This window comes from Carlito syrichta, unplaced genomic scaffold (assembly GCF_000164805.1).
Source record: "Carlito syrichta isolate Samal-C Ts95f unplaced genomic scaffold, Tarsius_syrichta-2.0.1 Scaffold256234, whole genome shotgun sequence".
Classification (NCBI taxonomy): domain Eukaryota; kingdom Metazoa; phylum Chordata; class Mammalia; order Primates; family Tarsiidae; genus Carlito; species Carlito syrichta.
This window is the reverse complement of record NW_007200330.1, coordinates 153,301-175,229: the sequence shown is the minus strand read 5'-3', so window position 1 is coordinate 175,229 and position 21,929 is coordinate 153,301. Positions and strand designations below refer to the sequence as shown.

General features: G+C 50.5%; 1 protein-coding gene across 3 annotated transcripts in view; it reads left to right on the top strand.

The window, feature by feature from the left end:
• The window catches only part of ARHGEF7 (Rho guanine nucleotide exchange factor 7), a 76,836-nt gene that overhangs the window by 34,795 nt on the left and 20,112 nt on the right, over window positions 1-21,929 (top strand). For all 3 annotated transcript variants that reach the window (XM_008052081.2, XM_008052080.2, XM_021709559.1), the window contains 7 exons: window positions 6,037-6,159; window positions 11,433-11,571; window positions 12,152-12,211; window positions 12,936-13,082; window positions 15,282-15,368; window positions 19,169-19,247; window positions 19,433-19,572. In XM_008052081.2, coding sequence (XP_008050272.2) covers window positions 6,037-6,159; window positions 11,433-11,571; window positions 12,152-12,211; window positions 12,936-13,082; window positions 15,282-15,368; window positions 19,169-19,247; window positions 19,433-19,572 — 775 coding nt within the window. The remainder of the gene's footprint in view (window positions 1-6,036; window positions 6,160-11,432; window positions 11,572-12,151; window positions 12,212-12,935; window positions 13,083-15,281; window positions 15,369-19,168; window positions 19,248-19,432; window positions 19,573-21,929) is intronic.

The window sequence follows — 21,929 nt, the reverse complement described above, 5'->3', positions numbered from 1 at the left end:
GTTCCGTGATCGGTGCTGTTGCTGCCTTAAAAGCCACTGACTAGTAGCCACTTGACAATGGCTTGGTGTGGTGCTGGTACAACGGGCTTTAGCTCTTTTTTAGCCTTTTGCTTGGTGGAGTTTCCTAGTTAGGGCCTCTGGGAGTCCACAGCCATTTTCCCCTCCCAGAGCCACTCTTATCTGCGGCGTGGGCCAGCTTCTCTCACGGTTGCTCATTCGTGTATCCGTCATTCTCCTGTTTCTGTCTGCTTCTCCCAAGAATTACCCCACGCCTAGAGCTCTCTGTAGCTTACGCGTCTTTTTCTAAGCATTCCTTTACCCTGACAAAAGCTTTCCTGGGGTTACCGCTGTAGCAGTTCCTTGTGCAGCACAGGGAGTGCCGGGGTCCTTGGGTGGGTGCACTGGCGGTGCCAGTGGGGAAAGCCTAGAAGGCGCTGGGGGAGGGGGCATGTGCTAAGATGCGTTCGTTCGTTCTTTCTGGTTGTAAGAGTGACGGGCGCGCGTCACGAGAGATCCAGAAACTGCAGAGTAGGACACACTGACAGTTAAACTCACCCGTCATCTCTTCATCCAGACATTGGTATCGTTTCTCTTTGTCTCTGTTCTCTCAGCTCTGGTTTCCAGGGAACACACGCGCACGGAGTCAGGATTGAGAGCTGCCAGTTTCAGTGGGGCAGTGAGGGCGATTCAGCCTCGGTGTAGGGCAGGTGTGGGAGGCACAGGCGGTAGCTCCTCCTCCTCCTCGACGGCTGGTGCAGGAGACATCACGCGAGACCGGACTCAGAGGCCGCAGATGTGCAGAAAGGGCACCCGGAGGGCTCGGTGGCAGGGTCCTCTCACTCTTGTGCCATCACGAGGTCTTCTCAGATGCCCTTTGGCGGCAGATCCTGCCCGTCTTAGGGCTTTACCAGTTTTAGCCATGACTTAGTTTCTAGATACATTTTGTCTTGCTTTGTATGTCTTCTTGTCAGTGACTAGAAAGGGTGCCTTTCCATGTGGAAACCTGCCTTTTATTGGGTTCTTAACATGTTCCCAGGACCACTGTCAGTACTGTGCACGTGCTAACAAGTCTCATCCCTTACACGGCGCCACGAGGCAGGTGTCTGAAGATGAGAAAGCCAGGACCCCAAGAGGGCGAGGGACGTGCCCAGGTCGCATATCTGGGGCTGGTGGGTTTGCGTTTAGAGTCACCTGTCTCCACCGGAGATCGTGGAGGAGGTGAGTTCATTGTTAGCTTCTTCCATCTGCAGCACCCTTGCTTGTGGGCGCTACCCAGGCCTGGCTGCCTGTCGGGCGGCCCCAGTGAGAGGCAGCCATGGCCAGTTCATTTTCTCGGCCAGGGCCAGGCCCATCTACAGCAGGAGTCTAGGCCGTCTTCCTGTGTTGGGGACAGGGTCCCTGCCTGAAGTTCAGGCTGCCTCCTGTGTTGGGGACAGGGCCCCTGCCTGGAGTCCAGGCCGCCTTCCCATGTTGATGACAGGGCTCCCAGTTGTAGCCCAGGCCTCCTTCTTGTGTTGGGGACAGAGTGGCCCCTGGCTGGAGTCCAGGCTGCCTTCTCCTGTTGGGGAAAGACCCTGCCTCACTCTGGGACAGGGCAGTTTGTAGGGAGAGAAGAGATGGTGAGTGCTGTCTCAGGATAGAGTTCACGATCTTATTTTAAGTGATGGGTAATGCCCTGTGCTGGGTGATCTACTGTAAGTCCTATTATACGGGGGGGACCTGAAAGAGGATGGACTTCGTTTTTGGAGAGTGGGTCCCTTGTAGCACATACAGGCTTCCCCTGCTAGGTAAGTGTTCTCAGAACCCATCAGTGTCAGTATGCCAGCTAGTGTTTTTCTAGAGCAACTGTAGGGGAGACAGCTTATTTTTAACCCCCAGCTCGTTGAGGCCATCATAGCCTGTAGTTGGCATGGTAGAAAACAGCAAAATGTCTTTTTGGTCTTATTCTTACCAGACACGGATCAGCTACTTGCAAGGAGACTGTGGTTGTGCCATAAGCTGAAAAAGACAGGAAGCTTCACTTGGTGTTAGAGAAATGGCACAAGTATTCCGCAGAGAAATGTGGTGGGTGCCGGAGAGATCTCCGTCAGTGTCCGCTAGGGAGGCAGAGCGCTCGGAGCCGTCAGTATGTCTATGTTGAGCCACCCGGCCGCCTCCTCACGGGTTGCCCATGGCATGTCCTCCCTGCTGCCCGCCCTCTGTCCTGTCCTGAGCCCTGACCTGCTCTCACATGGTGTGGCGTCAACTCTGCCACTCCCCGGCCTTCGGTGTCGAGGCCAGCTTTGCCTCCTGCCTGTGAAGCCAGGCTTTCCGGATCCATCTCTCTCACCCCCTGTTGCAGTGGAGGTGCTTGGTGGGCACGTCAGGACCTGTGGGGGTCTCTCCTGCCCCTCCTGCCCCTCCACCCACGCCTTCTCCCTGGCCACGCTCTCCTGGGACGCCTGGTATATCTTAGCTCTTCCTGGCCTCCCGCCGAGGATCTGCCCCATCTGTCCGCCGGCTGTCCCTGACACCCCAAACATTGCAGTTCAGGGTTTCCTGGGTTCTTATGGTGCCTTTGCACAAACCTCGCAGCAGGACTCTGCCTTCCCGATGGTTCCCTTCCCATCCAGCACTGGCTCTTTCTGAAATGGGTCATCTGAGATGCTCTGGGCATGCCCCATGGTACATCTGTTGTTCAGAGCACTGTCTGACTAGCTGGGCTTTGAGATGCTGGAACAGAGCCTGGAAAAATCGTGGTCATTTTTGCTCTTGAAAAAAACGAATTTAGAAGACCCACCAGATTATTCAAAACTATAATAATAATTCAAAGTTGTAATAATCTCTAGAAGTCCCTCCCCAGATGGACTCGGCCTCCTTTCCAGCTGCACTCCTGTCCCTGCCCTCTCACGCCTCGGTTCACAGCCTTTCCTGCCACTTCCTGCAGAGATGGTGACTCTCCCCAGCCCTGTTCCCCCATCCCATTGTGGGATTTGCTTCCCATCTCCTCTCACTAAACTCCTGCATGCTCCTCAGGCCCTGGGACACAGCAGTTCTTCTCGGCACCTCTCCTCTCTCACGTGTCGTATCCATGGGTGTTTGGACCTTATTTGGTGGCTAACCCCGTCTCCATGTATCACACACGTCTGTAGACTGAATTCCCATGTGCTGCCTTATATATGATAGGACTTCAATAGCTAGAAGGAAATATTTAATATAGTACATAAGTATTTAATGGAATTGTTATTTTACTTACATAAGGATTTTGTTCAAGAATTAATTAGTAATCTTACCTTAAGATAGAAGTAAATGCATTTGTGTCTACAATATTTGGACCATTACTGTAACATTTTCATAATAGTTTTCTTTTAGGTTATTATCAATTATCATTTGAAAGGTAGAGGATATAATGCTTTTATATACACACACAGAGTGTGTTTGAAAACTTCCTTTTTGAAACACACAACTGATTCGAGTGTAGGTTATCTGGGATCATGTTTGACTTTGGAGCACAGTCAGCTGGCTCAGACCTGGCACACTTCTGGCTCTGCGTGGGCTGCCTTGATCGAGTAACAGGGAGCAGGGCTTATTGCTGATTTGGAGATGATCGGGGCTTTCCTGGACAATTTGCAGAAGTTGGGCCCTTAGCAGGTACAGGCCCAGGTGACTGAAGGTCACGGGGCACAGCCTTGCAGGGCTCTGGGGGACCAGGCTGCAGGCCTAGGCAGAGGATGCAGCAACCAGTGCTGGTTCCAGCCCTGGCCGTCAGGTGCCCTGGCCACGTGAGGCCCCTTGATACCCCCTGGCCGTAATTCCCTTTCTTGTGCAGACTGCTGATTTTGTAGAAACACAGCTTCAGAGCACTGTTCCAGGTTGAGACTGGTAGGCATCTAAGACCTCGAGGGGACGGTGACGTGGCTGTGCAGTGGGTCTAGCCTGTGGTGTCCTGAAGGCAGTGGCGACTGGGACATCAGCGGCCCGGGAGATGCCTGAGAAGACGGGTCACCTGTCAGGAGAGAAGCCGGGAGAGCCCTCGTGTGGTCACCTGTAGCCTGACTCTGGCCCTGCTGCCCTCCTGGGTCACAGGGCCCCTTGGAAGAACTGGGCTCCATTTCTGGGTGTGGGGTCAGTAAGAGAGGACTGCCCAGAGGCCATGTGTCTGTGTGCCTGTGGGAACATGAGGCGGCTTGTGAAGCTTGTCCCTGAAGGCTGCCGCTGCTCCCAGGTGGGCCGTGCCAGCTTGTGGAGAACGGCCTGTGAGCGCCACGCAACACATGGCTGTCTCTACGTGCGTCGCAGCCTCTGCCCGGAGTCGCCAGCTGCTGAGCGGGCCCCTTCTCCTCTGTCTCGTCACTTCTCCTCTGTCTCGTCACTTCTCCTCTGTCTCTGTCAGCAGGAACGGGCGTGTTGTGGGGAGTGGGTTAGCAGTTCGGATTTCTCAGATGTTTTTGCTGGGACCCAGTCATTTTCACTCTGGGAAAGAAAGAGACCCATGGACACCCCTGGTAGCTTGTGCTGTAGAGATCTCGAGTGTAGGCAGGACGTGTGACTCTGGCACACCAACGCCACGACTGCCACCTGATCTCGGCCCCCGCTCTGCCAGGGCCAGGGTGGGAGTGGCGGTGTGATTTGCCTCGTCTGGCGACACGCTTTCGTCTTGTGACTTTAGCTGTCTAGTGGGCATTACGTGTTGGTGTGTTACCTGCCTTCCAGGCTTGGGCTTCACCGACCTTTCTGGGCTTCACCTGCTGCCGAGTTCATGATTGCAAGGGCTTTATAGACAGAAACTGACTGGTGGTGAGCATGACAGTGAATTCTTGGAGAACTGGTTTGGGATTGAGAGAGGTAATTAAGGTCTAGTCCCTAGGTCTGATGGGGTGAAAGTAAGAAAAGAAAGTTTGTATGATGAAGTTATAAGCCATACTGCAATACGACTTAATTCTCGGTGACGAAAATATCAGAAGTGAAAATCTGTTGTTCCGGTTTTTAGGTACCTTCTCCTTTGAAGGGGTCAGGGCTGTGGCTCGGGCCAGATGGGAGTTGAAATTGTAGCCTAACGTGTGACCAGGACTGAGCAGTATCTGCAGCCAAGCAGCTTTGGCACCCCATCATGACCCCATGGCCTCAGTCCTTGGCTAAGCACTCAGGGCTCACACACATTCATCCACACTCAAGCTGGATTCTTCACTGTGTCTCCGAATGTCGGCATCACCTGCCCAGATGTCTGTAGTGGTCTCCAGACATCGGTGTCTTAGGTGTGCGGTTCCCTGGAGAAGGGAGAAGGAGCTCGGTGTCTCTTGCTGAAGCGTGTGTCTGGCTGTGAGACCCCTGTGGCTGCAGGAGAGCCAGGCTCTGCTCCCCTCCCTGTGGGGACATCTCTCCTCCCCTGCAGGCTGGCAGCGGTTTTCAGTGTGTGGAACTGGGACTGAGTGTTCTGTCTTGCACTCATTTTACTTTCCTGTTCATTTCCCATGAAGATAGCTAGAAGACAGCGGCCACTTTTAAGGTGGAGACTGTTTCTTACTTTGTTTTAATCTGTTCCCAGTACCTTGTGATGGTGCTGAATAGTTGAGCTTAATTTGTGAGCCAGTGACTGTTTATCCTGCCTGTTCCCTGACTGAGGAAACCCACCTTGGTGTTCCCACTTGGAGAGGGGTCTTTAGTATCGCTGCTTGGGTCAGCCTTGATGCTCCTTCGGTAGACAGCACGTAGCCACGTTAGGTGGTTCCCCTTGTCTTATGTAAAATTGAAGGCTCTGGGACATCTGTGTTTCTCACTGCCCGGAGAACTTGGCCTTGAGGGCCAGCTGCTGTGCTGAGCACAAGTCCTGGCAGAGAGGACGCTGCAGGAGGGAACTCCAGAGAGTTCTTTCCAGGGGCTGGATGTCTCTTCCTGCGAGGGTCATGGTGGAACTGATGGCTTCTGAGATTGTGCATCCAGTTTTCACAGATGGGGCCCGGGGAGGTCTCTCCTGTGCAGGTAGCATGGGGCCGTCCCTTAGCAGTTTCTTTCTGCCTGTGAAACTGACGACTGTCCGTTTGTGTTACCTATCTCCAGGCTGCCTGAAGCCCAGCAGAGAGTCGGAGGCTGCTTTTTAAACCTGATGCCACAGATGAAGACCTTGTACCTCATGTATTGTGCCAATCACCCGTCTGCAGTGAACGTCCTCACGGAGCACAGGTTTGCTGGCTTGGCAGGACAGTGGGCAGGGCACTGTCAGTTTTCACTTGATTATTCCAATTTCATTTTCATTACTGCTCAGAGCTAGTGCTCGGGAAGTACTGGTGAGGAGTCTTTGATGATGGTTAGTGGTTTGTTTTTTTTTTGAGTTGGAGTCTCACTCGGTCGCCCAGACTGGAGTGCCGTGGCCACTCCCAGCCACCGCAGCCTCGACCTGCTGGGCTCCGGCGATCCTTCCGCCTCAGCCTTCCGAGTAGCCGGAATGACAGGCATGCGGATGGTTAGTGTTTTTGAGAAAGCATAGGGTCTTTGGCGAAGGCTTCCCTGCAGCCTGGAGCCTTATGGAGCAGGAGGTGAAGGCACTGGTGAGCGTCTGAGGGTACCCACACGCAGAGTCGAGGCTGCTGGAGTCGTGCTTCCCTTGGTTCACAAAGCTCGCAGTGCGGAGCCTGCGTGAGGCCAGCTGGAAAGAAGGCACCGATTCAGGCAGGGCCAGGCTCCACAGGCAGAACGCTGAACCCATGCCCATGTGCCCTGCTGGTGTCCCTGGGCCGAGGGAGTGTCTGCTCTGTCGGTCCCACTCCCTAAGCGTGTTCAGGGACCTGGGACGGCGATGTCACAGCATCTTTCTGTGGCTGCTTTCTGTGTTCCTGCGTTTTTAGACATAGGTTCTTTTTTTTTTTTCGCTGGAGTCTCACTCTGTTGCCCAGACTGGAGTGCAGTGGCACGCTCCCAGCCACCGCAGCCTCAACCTGCTGGGCTCCAGCAATCCTTCCGCCTCAGCCTTCCACGTAGCTGGAACTATAGGCAAGCACTACCACCCCTGGCTAATTTTTGATTTATTGTAGTGATGAGGTCTTGGCAAGTTGCCTAGGCGGATCTCGAACTCGCGGGCTCAGGCAATCCTCTCACCTCAGCCTCCCAAAGCGCTGGGATTACAGGCTGAGCCACTGAGTCCAGCTAGACATAGGTTCTTAAACTGTAACTTCTCTCCTCCTGTCCTACATTGTTCACACCTAAAGCCACACCCGCAGGTGGGCTCATCTGGGATGCGCTGGGGTCGTTTCAGGGTTGACTGAGTGTAGCGTGGGAGCTCAGAAGTCTTGTGTGCGTCCCTGTGGGGCTTGTGTGGTGTGTAGGTTGGGAGCGTGAACTTGGATATGCGGGACCCCCCCCCCCCCGAGTTGTGCCTGAGCCACCCTTTCTGTGTCACCATGTGGTTGTGATGTCGTTTGTCCGGGGGGGCAGTTTTGAATGAACCGTGGGTTTCGTCATGTCCTCCACGAAGACGGCCCTTTCCCAGCAGCTTGTCCTTTCTTTGTGCCTGTGTGGAGGTCCTTGCATGTGGTTTGTCGCCGCCTCCTACCCACGGCTGTGTCGGAAGGACAGGACCACATCCTGGGTGAGGGCTGCTGGCGTCCTAGGAACTAGGCTGAAAGCCATTGTCTTGTCAAAGCAGCTGTAACTAGATGGTTTGTTTTATTGTGGCACTAGTTTTTTTTTAAAGCTTCAAAATGAAACTATAACAGTTTATAAAGTTCTGTTTCCTTTCTTAACTGTGCCTATGTTCTGGCATTATAAGAATGCTGTGTGGGTATCACGGGAAGGTAGTTTTGCTTGCAAACATTTTGTGTTTTTAGTTTTGGGGCTTCTTGGAGGGGTGGTAATGCGGGTAACTGTGCTTGGATTTGCTGATTTCTCTCTGCTGTCATCATAGTTAGGAAGATTCACACATGACTATGAAATACAGTGATGACCAGGATAGGCTTTGCTGGGTTCTTCTCTTGGTGGGAATGTTCGTGCATGGATTGTATGTACAGAAGTTGAAGTGACTTTCCGTATGATCAGACTTTATTTTATGAGACCGGGCCTGCTGCATGGCTGGGGAAGGTGGGCCAGGGGAAGGTGGGTGCTGAGCACAGCGTGGGGAGGTGTGTGTGGAGGCGGAGCCGGGAGCAGCATGTGCTCAGGCACCTGGTGCTGCTGTGGTGCTTCCGTCCTGCAGCCTCCAGAGTATGGCTCTGTGCCCTGTGCGTAATCCCAAGCCCCAGGCTCCAGAAAACCCAGAGGCATAGACATGGAGACGGGAGATAGTGTGTGTTGCTGATGAAAGCACATGCCACACCTGGAGCTGCTCCGATAGTTTCTGTGCTAAAGATTTTTTAAAATAGCGTCACCATGATGGCCTATCTCACAGGAGTAAAATAATTATGAAGCCTTATACGGGGGTGCCAAAAAACGTATACATATTTTAAGTGACGTTATGAGGTGTTTGCTGTGATCAGAAGTGTCTGGATGCTGATGGGAGCCACTTTGAGCACCTCTTATAATTGCAGAAGTCAAACACAAGCAAAATTCATTCTTGGTTATCAGTACCTATTGAGTATTACCCCCCCCTTTTTTTTTTTTTTTTTTTGAGTTGGAGTCTCACTCTGTTGCCCAGACTGAAGTGCAGTGGCTGCTCCTGGCCACCGCAGCCTCGACCTGCTGGCCTCCGGCGAACCTTCCGCCTCAACCTTCTGAGTAGCTGGAACTACAGGCGTGTGCTACCACGCCCGGTTAATTTTTTGATTTATTGTAGAGATGAGGTCTTACTAAGTTGTCCAGGTGGGTCTTGAATCCGCGGGCTCAGGCAATCCACTCACCTCAGTCTCCCAAGGTGTGGGATTACAGCCTGAGCCACTGAACCCAGCATAATTCTTTTCTTATAGTATTACAATAATTGTTCAAGGTCCGCTCATGAGTGAGAACATATGGTACTCAGATCTTTGTTTCTATGATGCATCCCTCAGTATTATAGACTCTCAGTCCATTCAAGTTGCTGTGAAGTTCATAATTTTGTCCTTCTTTATGAGTGCATAATAGTCCTTCATGTATATGTACCACATTTATTTTATCCAGTCCTTTTTGATGAGCAGCATGGTTGGTTCCATGTTTTTACTGTTGTGAATGATGCTGCAATAAACATGCACGTGCAGGTGTCTTTTGAGAATATTACAGTTTTAATATAGTTTTTTCCTTTCTTAAAACATGTATGCTTTTTTTTAGTACCCACTGTATACAGAATGGAGGAAATGTTGGTTATTTGTGTTACTTTGTATTACTGGATTATGTGAAATACCTCCCTTTTATATAATTTGCTTTGGTTTTGATTATACCTCTTAAATGTGCATATATATGTGTTCATTTAAAAGACTGATTTTCAGCTGGGTGTGGTGGCTCATGCCTGTAATCCCAGAGATTGGGAGATTGAGGTGGGAAGATCACTTGAGTTCAGGAGTTCACTTGAGTTCAGGAGTTCGAGACCAACCTGGGCAGCATAGTGAGGCCTTTTCTCTACAAAAAATCAGCCAGGCATGGTGGCAACACCTTTGGTCCCAGATACTCCAGAGCCTGAGTAGCAGCCTAGCAGTTGGTGGCTGTGGTGAGCCGTGGCTGTGCCACTGCACTTCAGCCTGCGTGGCAGAGAACTGACTCAGAGAGAAAAAAGACTGATTTCTTATGGGTGTGAGTAGAGAGACAGAACAGGCTGTGGCCCACACCACTGCTGTGTTTTCACGTGGGGCAGGAACATGCTGGCCTCGCCACAACCCGGTGTCCTAGCAAGCGTTTGGATGACTGTGGTCGTCTCAAGCTTCCTGTGCGGGGGAGCCTAGGCTCTTTCGGGGTCCAGGAGCGTCCGGCCTGACGGTGAAGCCTCCTGCTTCTGAGCTGGTGTAGCTGAGTGCGGTGTCCGGGCTGTCTCGGCAGGTGACTGTGGACCCTGATGGGTGGCGGCCCCAGCCGGAGCTCTCCTCCCCACAGGCAGCTGCTTTTAGGCGGAGCTGCCTGAAGCTGTCAGTATTCACTGTTGAACTTGCAGCTTCCTCCGGCCTGGCCTAAATGTCTGTAATCTCGCCGGGAGCCCTGCTGGGTCTGGTATCCCTGAAGCTCAGGGGGTGGTCAGCGTGGTGGGCTGGGAGGCTGGCCGGAGGTTCCCTGCGGCTCTCGTGAGACTGAAACTGAGGACCAGCATGCTTTTCAGGTTCTCTGTTAGGATTTTCATATTTATTTTAGGGAATCATTTATACACTACCAAGGGCATACGTCTTTTTTCCTATTAAGGATAAACCTCTAGGCTAGGAATAGTTGTTTCCTAGGATGAGTGGCTTGGGTGTCGTTTGAACCTAGCTCTGCTGACCAGACACCCCTGGTCTCCTGGGGCAGGGTATGGTGGCTGAGGGCTCACCCTGGTCTCCTGGACATGACGTGGGCTGTCTGAGCTGGTGCTGCCTCTCCTCCCACCTGCTGGTTTGGCCACATCGTGTCAGATTTCTGGAACAATGACACACAGCGTGGGGATGGCAGACCCGGGGCCCAGCCAAGACCTTAGAGAGCGCCTGTTCTGCGAGAGAGCCATGGAGGTGGGTGATGGTCTGTGGTCACAGGCGTGTTGGTGACGGAGCTGGGACCCCCGGCAGTCCCCCTGCATCCTTCCTGCTGTGGCTGTGGCAGCTCCGAGGGAGGAGGTGAGGACTCGGGGGGTGGGCGGCTGTTGAAGTGGTGAAGGTGGCAGTGAAGGGGGAGCAGGATGTCCTTGAGGCGTGTGGCTCTCTTCCATTTCTGAGCACGCACTCGGTTTCCTGGTCTGCACTTTGTGAGGATCAGTCTCTGCACTTGAGCGCGCCTTCCTTCTACTGTCACGCTGTGTTGGATGTGCATCAGGCCAGGCCAGACCTCCTGGCAGTGCTGGGCGTGTTGGCTGAACCAGGAGAATGGGGCCAGGACCTGTTACCTGGCAGTGCTGGGCGTGTTGGCTGGACCAGGAGGCTGGGGCCTGACCTGCTCGAGCTGTGCTGGGCGTGGGTGCTGGACCAGCCGGCCCTGGGCTCAGGCTCTCAGTGCGTGTGCTGCTAAGACACCTCTCTTTGCACAGTGCGGCCCTGGTTCCTAGTAGCCTGACATCCCGAGGTAGCTGGAAAGTTCATCCCCACTCTGAGACACTGTGCTGACATCGGACCCATCTGCGGGATGAGGGCTTGCCATGCGAGAGGGCCTTCTCGGGTGGCCACATGGAGACTGCACGTGCTTCGCTGTGCACTTCCTGCCGCTCACGTGAGAGTCGTAGCAGAGGCCTTGTGGGTCCCCTCTGGCGTTTCCAGACAGTCAGTCCAGGCTTATCTGTAAAAGCTGGAGCCTCTCAAAGATCCCAGCAGCACTCCTGGGCTCCATAGGACCTGCAGGTCAGCCAGCAATGGCCTCTCTGCCCCTAACCACGAGTGTTTCTCTCGCAGTGAGGAGCTGGGCGAGTTCATGGAGACCAGAGGTGCCAGCAGCCCTGGGATCCTCGTGCTGACGACAGGCCTCAGCAAGCCCTTCATGCGCCTGGACAAGTACCCCACGCTGCTCAAGGAGCTCGAGAGGCACATGGAGGTACGCCTGTCCTTGTCGCAGGGGCAGTGCAGAGCAGAGGCCAGGGCGCGCCAAGAGCTGCCAGGAGCTTTCACTGGGGACTTCCGAAGCGATGTGGTTCAACACAGAGTCCTGGCTCCTGACTTCTGCCCTGAAAAGGCGCCTGCCTTTCGCCCCACCTTTCACCGCCGCCGCGGCTCAGACCACTTCCAAAGCCAGAGGTGGAAACTGATTGTTCTTAGTGTTGAGGTGTCGTGTCGGGACCATCTGCTCCCTGCCACGAGGGCCCAGGCTACAGAGGAATGATAGTAAAGGAGAGTTTGAATGGCAGGTTGTGAGTCTTTTCTGTAAGGGAGAGCCGCGGTGTGGCAGTGTGCGGAAAAACCCAGTGGACTAGACACCAAACGTCATTTGGCTGTTCTCTCCCAAATTATGTTTTCCCCAAGTCCGCTGATGACCGAAGGGCCGAGAGGGCTGGAAGACTGCCGACTGGCACTTCCGGGCCGGAGGGCCTCGGGAGGGCTTCAGGCTGGGGAATGGGGCACTCTCTGAAGGAAGCCTTGTCATTGTGAAAGCTGACGGTGCATTTCTTTATTCAAAGGATTATCACACTGATAGACAAGATATTCAGAAATCCATGACTGCCTTCAAAAACCTTTCCGTAAGTGATGTATTATGAATTTTACCCCCAGACATCGTGTGGCAAATGACTGTAGAAGAGTTAGCAACTGAAAGTCAGATGATGGAAACTTATGTGTGAATTCAGTGTTGACTCAGATGAAATGAAAATAGACAGTAGGCATCCCGTGGCTGATAAACTCCCTTGCTTTAGTGGCCTAGTGACACTAGAAAAGTGACACCGTGAGTGAGTTTTGAAGAGACAACATAATTGCTGTCAGGGCTACTTTGTAGTTACTTAGAGCATTTTCTTTGCCTCTGCCCAGTGTCTCTTGTGCTGAATTATGAAATGGACACTGGAGTCCGTTGCGTCTCCTGTCATGCTATCACTCCAGTGTGTTTTTGGAACATGTGCCTTGTTTACAGTACAAGTTACACTCCCCCTTTTTTCTCTTCGCAGTCTTCTACATTGGCACACACTAGTAAAACCAGAACAGACATCTTTTTCTAGTACAGTCTTCATTTCTTCTTAAAAGTGGCAAAATCTGAATTTTTCTGAAGTGGCATTTAGTGTTCCACGGCGGTTGTGTGTGTTGCTTGTCTTGACTTGATTCCATCCTTTCAACCAAATACTTTTAAATCCATACAATTGAGTAACTTGTTCAATAGATTATGTGTCTTAAGAAGTAAGGCACAAAAAGCAATGTGGCCAGAGTGCAAGGCTCTGGAAGTTTGTCTCCCTTGACAGCGCTGTTCTGGTCTCTCAGGCCCAGTGTCAGGACGTCCGGAAGAGGAAAGAGCTTGAGCTGCAGATCCTGACGGAAGCCATCCGGAGCTGGGAGGGAGATGACATCAAAACCCTGGGCAACGTCATTTACATGTCCCAGGTCCTGATCCAGTGTGCGGGGAGTGAGGTACTGCCATCCTGTGCACGCCGCGTGGTTCTGTCCCACTTGGGATCTTGCCACACAAGACGTTAAAGGTTCCTCCAGCGATGACAAGATCTCACAGGAATTCTGTCTCTGTCATCATTTGGGATCTAGTTTTTATCCTTGACAGATACAGAAGGGGCTGTGGCCACTAGAGAGGGAGACTGAGCGCTGAGCGTGGACTGTGGCCAGTCTGGGTCCCGCTGAGCTCAGTGTGGCGGGAATCCTGCGTGGACCGGGTGGTGTCTGGACGGGATTCACGGAGCCTCTGCATACAGAGGTGCGTGTGCTCGCCTGCTGGTGGGTTCGTGCCAAGCCTTTCACTCTCAGGAATCTGTTTCAGTGATCCTGGGTCTTCCTACTCTTCTCCTCATGTTGCTAGTTGGCATTTGCTTATGAGATCCTCAGTTTTCTCGTGGGCTTTTGGCTAGTGAGAGGTCCAATCTGAGATTTGTGAGATCTCCACATAGCGAACACTGGGAAGTTTGTTTCACAGTCCACGTTAGAATGTGTTCATTGAGCCACTAAGCAGGTCCCACTTTTTGAATTTTGTTCTGCCTTTGGACAAATAATTAACATCATCAGATGTGCTAATGACCCATTTCAAACGTGAAACTCTTAGGAGAATAAGAACGCTGAAAGTTAATACTCACAATGTTTCTTCCTTCTTACCTATAAAATTTAAGTGCCACCCCCTCTATGTACTGAAGTCTTATAATTTGGGTATCATAAGAAACCATGACTTTTCTTATTCACTGCATTGATCAGACAGCCCCGGGTTTTCCAGAATCAGTTTATTTCTTAATCATGTGCTTTTTAAAAACTTCATTTAAAGTAACTCTATGGAAGTATTTCCCAGAGTGTGTTCTTTATAATACTAGATCTGTGTGACTTTGGTAGGTGTTACTCCAAAAACGATTCAAAGTTCTCACCATGATGGGAAAGAGCATAGGCAGCAGAAATATTTCTTGATGTTAGAACTCGGAGTCTTGGTGCAGACGTTCCCCACCTGTGTCGTGCATCTCCAAGGGAACATAGTACGTCCCCGATGACTGCTTCGATGTGTGGAAGCTTTTTCAAGGTCCTTGGTGTAGGTCTGTGCTCTGAGGACTATGTTTGGGGAAACTATGTCCTAGGATTTATTTTACTGTTTGGACAGTGGTTTAAATGTCAGCATGCACAGAGGACCATCTGGCATTTCTGGGTCTCTTTTTACATTCTTGGGGAATTTTTGTCTTTTAGTTGTAGTCTCTCTGGCTTTTGTTATTTTACTGAAGCAGATGGTTTTTTGTTTTTGTTTTTTTTTGAGTTGGAGTCTCACTCTGCCGCCCAGACTGGAGTGCAGTGGCCGCTCCCGGCCACCGCAGCCTCGACCTGCTGGGCTCCGGCGATCCTTCCGCCTCAGCCTTCCGAGTAGCCAGAAGTACAGGCGCACGCTACCACGCCTGGCTAATTTTTTGATTTTATTGTAGAGATGAGGTCTCGCCTGCCCAGGCGGGTCTCGAACCCGTGGGCTCAGGCAGTCCACTCACCTCAGCCTCCCAGAGGCGTGGTATTACAGGCTGAGCTACCGAGCCCAGCTAGCAGATGGTTTTTAATGCATAAGTAATGGCTGTAAGTCTTTCATATAAACCAGGTGAAGTTGATGGGATGGATGAAAACAACATTGAATTGACATTTGGCAAGTTTAGGGAAGTGCCAGGAAAGACCAAATTTGGTCTTAACATTTCTCCTTTTCTTCCTTTAGCTTCAAAGGCTCTACCTATTCCCCATCCCCCTCACCAAAATTTTCCAGGTTCCTTTTCTCTCAATTCAAAAAGAAAGTTTTAGATGAACTAACAACAGTTAATTGCAGAGCTGAACTTTTTAACCAGTTTTTTAAAAGATGTTACACAGGCTACTTGTGAATCCAGGATCTTTTAATCATCCAGTTTTCTTTCTTATCTTTTTTTTTTAATTCTGCAATTCATCTCTACCTATATGTTAAAGCACTCTCTTACTTATATGTTAAAATTTAATATAGAACTTTATCATAATTTTGTTTCTATTTAATTTACCTAATAAAATTTGATAGAAATGCTTAAAGAGGGAATATAATAATGTCTCATAGGGCCTAACATATTTATGCTCATGTTTGTAAGTAGATGTTTTTTAAAAAATTATTGCTTTTTTTTTTTGTATTAGGAAAAGAATGAAAGATATCTTCTACTCTTCCCAAATATTTTGCTAATGTTGTCTGCCAGTCCTAGGATGAGTGGTTTTATCTATCAGGTAAAACACATTTTAAATTTATATTTTCTTGTTGATTGTGGATCTGAGAATCACCTTTAGGCTGGTTTTGAGTTGTGTGTTGAAGAGTGGATGTATCTGTGTGTGCTGTGTGTGGTGTTGTATGTGTAGTGTAATGTATTCAGACATGGATGTGCTGCTTATGTTTGTGCTTCAGTTTGACTATGCAGGCAGGACCCGTGCCAATTCTAACTAAACAAGAAGGAAAGGCATGTCCGTTTTCCTGGGCTGCACGTCCGTCTCTGTTACTGCCTTATGCCATTTTGTGCACAGAACCTTGCATCTTTCCCTGAGATGTGGTTTTCTCTTTTGCAAAATGGGCCTACCAGAGGTCCTGGGTCGTGGGCTCATGCAGGCTGAGATCTGTATGTGGCCCAGCACCACCCAGGTATACTGGCAGACACGAAGTGATGCAAGCAGATACGTGGCGTTTAGCCTTTTCACTCATTTCGCTGCCTTTCTCTGAGAAACTGGGAGAGCTAACTGGAGGAGGAGGTGCAGGCCAGGTCTCTTCTGTGGCTAGACTGGTCCCTGGTGGAGGCAGAAGCAGTTTCTGACTTCCTGTGCATCTGCCCCGTGCCCTTGGCAGGGTTCCGTGTTTTTTTCTGTGAAGTTGCAGCAGCTGGGCCCTTCCACCAGTTCCTTGGGGACTGGCTAGTCACTAGATTCTGCTGCCACAGCAGTCACCATTGTGTGTCATCCTGAGTGCGTTTCTTCGAAGCCGCACTGTCACGTATTGTCCCCAGCGAGAGTGTGAGAGGATCCCAGTCCTGTGTAGACATGGCTTCCTTGCATCCCCACAGAAGGCTGTGTCCACCCTCAGAGGGTGTCATTTCATGGCCATTCCAAAAGGAGCCCTTGGAAGCAGGTAGAGCAGATACATGGAGTCACCACAGGAAACCCTGGCCTTCCTCTGCCCAGCCTCTGCCGAGGAGAGGTGGTACTTGTGAGGATCCCCCAGGTGACCTGAGTCCTCTCTGTCAGCACTGGCTTCGTGTTTTATATCCCGGGAGTGTCATACCGTTGACTGAAGACGGGGCTTACTCTGACCTAAGGGACAAGAGGGTGCTGCCTGCAGATGCGTAGGCCCTGCCTGTGCCTGGCGCTTGCACATGTGCCCTTGACATGTTGACGTGCGCTGGAGACCACATCCCAACAGCAGGGTTTGCGTTTCGCATTCTTGGCTCCATTTCCTGGGAGTTCTTCTCCCAGACTGTGGTGACGCATGGTCTGTGTGTTGTCAGCAGCCATTTCTGCAGCTAGAAGAACCCTGGCTTTGAGGGGGTATTCAGCAATGTGAGGTCCAGCAACATACTTGTGTTGTATTTGCTGATCTTAAGATGTGCTGGGTTAGGCACACTTACAGTTTTGTAGAGCTATAGGGTATCACTATTATCACTATGTTGCCCAGGCTGGTCTTGAACTGGCCTCAAGCAGTCTTCCTGCCTCGACCTCCCAGTGTGCTGGGATTACAAGTGCATGCCTCCACCCCTGACTAATTTTTTAAATCTGTTAAAATTTTGTGGAGAGATGGGTTCTCACTGTGATGCCCAGGCTGGTCTCACTCTTAGTCTCCCAAAGTGCTGGGGTTGCAGGTGTGAGCTATCACACCCAGTCCTTAGTTTTATTTTCTATAGGACTTTTCAAAACTATTGAAATACTCGTATGTGCTATGAATCTTGGAAAGCAATACACAGTATGTAGCATTTTTTCAAATACACTTGGCCATGGAAGTGTCAAGAGCCTGCTAGTCTACCTGCCATACGGTGATGGGTTCTCAGCCTCGGCCCTGCTGACATTTTGGTCCTGAGGCTGGAGTCTGTGGGGAGACCGTCGTGCTCACTGTAGGATGTCAGCAGCCTCTGGCCTCTACTACTGGCTATCAGGAGCCCCACCAGGTTGTGGGAGACACATTCCCTACATGTTGAGAGGCTCTGCTTTCAGAGGTGCTGGTGGAGTTCTGCTCCCTGGCTAGTGGAATTCCATCAGCACCTCTGAAGTTGTTCACAGACAATTCGGCCCCAGACTCCCTAGACTTTCCCAAGGGCGTGCTGCAGGGCCAGGGGAGCTTGTGTTCAGTTCTGCTTTGTTTGTGATGGTCACTTTGCATCCCCTTCTGGTTTCTCTCCATTGACACTTCCTCTCTGAGGGACCAGTTTGTTCCACCCGGGGGAGGAGGGCGGGTTTGCCCGCAGCCTCCTGCACCGTGTGCAGCCTTATGCCTCAATGGCTTATTTTCTGCTTACTAGACGACAGAGTGAAATTGTTATCCAGTCCTGTTCCAGCCTGTCTCCCATCCTTGTTTTGCCTTCTGCAGCTAGAAGGGAACCGCTCTGCATTTTTTATGAGGCTAGCACTTGTTTATTTTCTATAAAGACGTCAATTAAAACAGCTGATACCTGCTTAACATTTTTAAAACCCCCTTGGGTCCCCTCCCACTGTGGGAGCATTCTGTCCTCTCAATAAATCTTGCTTTCCTACCTTCAATCAATCAGTCAATAAAATAAAATAAAATCATGATGCGTAATGTTTGTGTGTCAGATGTTGACGTTTATTTGAGGCTTTTGTTCTGGTTTGGTATTCTGCATCTTTTTGCCAGTTCAGTTTCCTGTTTACAGTACAGTGTCATGCTTTCTTATTTGAAACAGAGCTTTTATAAAGTATTATGGGTCTGACAGTTAAGTTCGCAAACTCGTCTTAGACAAAGTGCTGCATACGTCATTGCTGGGTATCATCGCAGTCACCTTCAGAGTACCCCCCTTGGGAAGCTATGAAACTATGCGCTGACGCCAGCATCTAGTCCACCTGTCAAAGCGGTTTTGGAGCTCTCTTTCTGGGATGGCCATCAGAGCTGTCATTGTATTACCCTTGATGTCCTGAATGTCATCAAAGTGTCTTCCTGTCAATATTTCCTTTATTTTGGGGTAAAGAAAAAGTCATTGGGGGTCAGGTGAGCAGGGAGGGCATTCCGATGCAGTTATTCTGATGCAGTTTACTGGCTGAAAATCCCCTCGCAGACAGGGCTATGTGGGCTGGTGCGTGGTCCTGATGCAAGAGCTCCTTCGGGACCGTTTTTTGCACGCGCCTTTCTTGTGCCAAGCTTTGCACTTAGGATCTTCCTGTTTCTCCATCGGTGTTTATTTGGTCTTCTGTGCTTCCCACAGTCAGCCAACAATTTTGATACACAATTTGATGAATTTTTGCAGTGTTTTTGTCAGTTCTGCCTGTCACTGGCCATCCTGATTTGACCTCTCTTCATCAGTGCTGCTTTCTCTCCCCTCAGAACAACATTTCATCCATTTGTGCAATGTATTTCTTCATGGCTTTATCCCCATAAACTTGGACCAACACGTCCCGGATTTCACTTCCACTCTTGCAAAATTCAACTAGCAATTTAATGTTTGTTTGTGGCTCTAACTCAAGCTCCAGCATTGTCGTGATGGCACGCAAAAACCTGCAGCACCAGTGGTGAATGCCGTTCAGCAAGATGCCAGCACACATCCCTCCACATGAACATAGCTGTGAGACTCTGACACGCCAGGGTCATGAAGCCTTACCGAGCTGTTTGTACAATGCTGCTAGCACAAATGTGTGGTGGCAAGTTCGCAAACTTAATTGTCAGACCATGTAGAGCTGCACTTGCTAAAAAAAGTTCTTTTGGTTCATAAGCCCAGTTCCTTTGCCAGTCCTAAAATTGCCGAATATTTACTTTAATGATGGTATCTTTTTTTGGTGGAAAAGCACTAATCGTTTTTTTTTTTTTGGGGGGGGGTCTTTTTTAGGGAAAGCTACCCACGACAGGAATGACAATCACAAAGCTTGAGGACAGTGAAAATCATAGAAATGCCTTTGAAATATCAGGTGACAGGCACAAGCTGTGTGCATGCTGTGTGTGTCAGGGGACGGGCAGCTTGTCCCCACGTGCGGAATCTCACTTGCGTGCTCACAGGCGTGTTGAGGCGTGGTGGAGTGGCATTCTGGGGGTGTGGCGTGGCGTGCACTCTGCTGTGTTTCCACTTCGTCTGTTTCCTCCTTGTCTCTTGCAGGGAGCATGATCGAGCGGATATTAGTGTCATGCAGCAGCCAGCAGGATCTACACGAGTGGGTGGACCACCTCCAGAAGCAGACGAAAGTCACGTCTGTGGGGAACCCCACCATCAAGCCGCACTCCGTGCCGTCCCACACCGTAAGGACCTGCCATGCCCTCTCAGACTGGCGATGGCAGCCGGCGCTGAGCCGTGGCAAGTGGTCAGGTGCCTGAGAGTGTAGCTGGGAATGCGGAGCACTGGCTTCCTGCTTCTCGCACATGTTCGGGCCTTTCCAGCTAGTGGTGAATCATCGCCAGGATGGTTTTTGGGAAGAGCCCTGACTCCGCGTCTGGCGCCGGTCAGGGACACACAGTGGGAGGCGCATGTGTCCCCTGGAGACCAGCTCGGTGGGGTTTGACACTAACCCCCCAGGATGACTTTTCTGAGAATTGTAACTGGGTTTCCTGTGTTTCATTTTTTTAAAAACATGATTGATGAAGAGGGCCAGTTCCACATAGAAGGCATTAGAATATAGTGTATGACTCGTTGTTTTGACTTCAAGAAATTCATTTATCTTTTACTTAGAAGATTTATCTCCTACTTAGAAAAGCTCAACAACTCTTTGGCGTCTTGAGAGGCTTATAACATTTCAAAAGAATTCAACACTGAAGTTTCAGAGTTTAAGCCTCTCTGTTCTGGTGTTTTGTGCTCAAGAAATTGATACTGAGCTATTTCAACATTCATTGTCTTTATCAAGCAATACTGGAAACCTGAGTGAATCTTTTGAAGAGCTGTTACGGTTGCACAGGCATTTCCTCACATTGTAGCAGACTGTTGGGCTAGCTTCCTCTGCGACATCCATCTTTTCATTTGTTGTCCTCATGTTAATGCTTTTGCCCAGGAAGGATCACTGTGGTAGAATCTTCTGATCAGTTTTAGGGCCTCCATTGCACTCAGCTGTTAGGAAAGGGTAAAACTGTCATTTGCTTTAGCTGACATTTTATTTTGAGTGGCTCTACCATTTATAATTTGCCTGTTCTTTAAAAAATTTTGAAGTCACTTAGTTTTCATGGAACTAAGTTTGTCCCCAGGATGTATGTGTGTTCTTGGGTCTGTGTTTATAAGAACTGTGGATGTTCAGGTTTTTAGTACTAACCTGCAGCCGGACTAAAGAATTTCCTGTAGTCAACTTTTCTCCGCGGCCAGACCCCACACCTCAGTGTCTCCCTTCATGCCACTGGCAGCTGGGAAGGAGTCTCTCTGTGTGGAGAGCACTGCGCCTCATGTGTGAGATGTCCTGAGTTCTTCTAGGGAGCATCTCTCGTGGCATTACGTGTTTGCCCTGGGAGCCAGCTCTGTCCAGCTTGAATCATGGTCTGATTTTAGCAGAAAGCACACCTTTTTAAAAAAAAAATTTGCTTTAAGGCTATATTTAATTTTGAAACTACATAGTATACAAGATACGACAGAACTTTGATGTTATTTAGAACTCTTCAGACAGTAAGAAAGCATACCTTTTTTGACTGTTTCAAGTGAGGAGAAACCAAACCGAACATTACAAGCCATGACTGCAAGGAGAAAAGTGGTTTAGGTGGACGCCATTGTGATGTCATGTGTATAGCGCGACACGGGTCCCACACGCCCTACCCCATGCGGGGGCGAGGCCATGACCCTGTAGAAGCGATTGCTTCTGTTCCTGCAGCTATGGCACTTGCCGCCGGAGGACTCTGCTCCAGCCTGGGTTTCTGACGTCACTCACACCTTAGCGTGGCGACCTCACCCAGGCCTTCAGGTCACAGTTGTTCACGGCCATCCTCCCATGCCTGGCTCGTGTGGCCTCATGGTGATCCTTGGCTAATTTTGAGGGTTACTTCTTTAACTTTGCTCTCTTAAGTGTCAGTGGGCGATGGGCTATTTTGTGGTTTTCCAGGAATATAAGCCTCATTAATAACACACTCCTTGTAGGAGTTAGATTTTGAATAGCTTTGTTTTGATTGAAGTGGAGTTTTCCAAGGAAATCCCTTTTTATCCAGGGTTTGGCAGTTTTCTGTAAAGGGCCAGATGGTAAACACTTGCTGCTTTTCAGGCCTCTGTTGCAACTCTGTTTTGCCCTTGTGACACGAGTGCCGCTGTGGACAGGAGTCAGCTTTGTGTTTGCCGGGACAAAGCTAGCAGTCAGCCCTGGCCTGCCCGCTGCTTCAGTGCTAGGTGACAGGACGTGGCTGGGAGACTTGCCTCCCTGCAGTCCACACTCCAGGGGACGCCCGTCCTCGCGTATGACTCGGACACTTAGATGAGATGAAACGCCTTCTTCCGAGAGTGACTCTGCTGTGAAATGTGACTGGCGGTGTGTCCAAGGGTCGGGCCCCCACACGGAGCAGATGGCGAGGGAGCCCCACACTCCGCAGGGTCGCCTCGGCCCAGAGACTGCTGGCTGAGCATCGGAGGTCGATGAGGAGGAGTTCCAGCCTGGGGCTGGCTACCCTGTGGGTGTTTTGAAAGCCCAGGCGCAGCA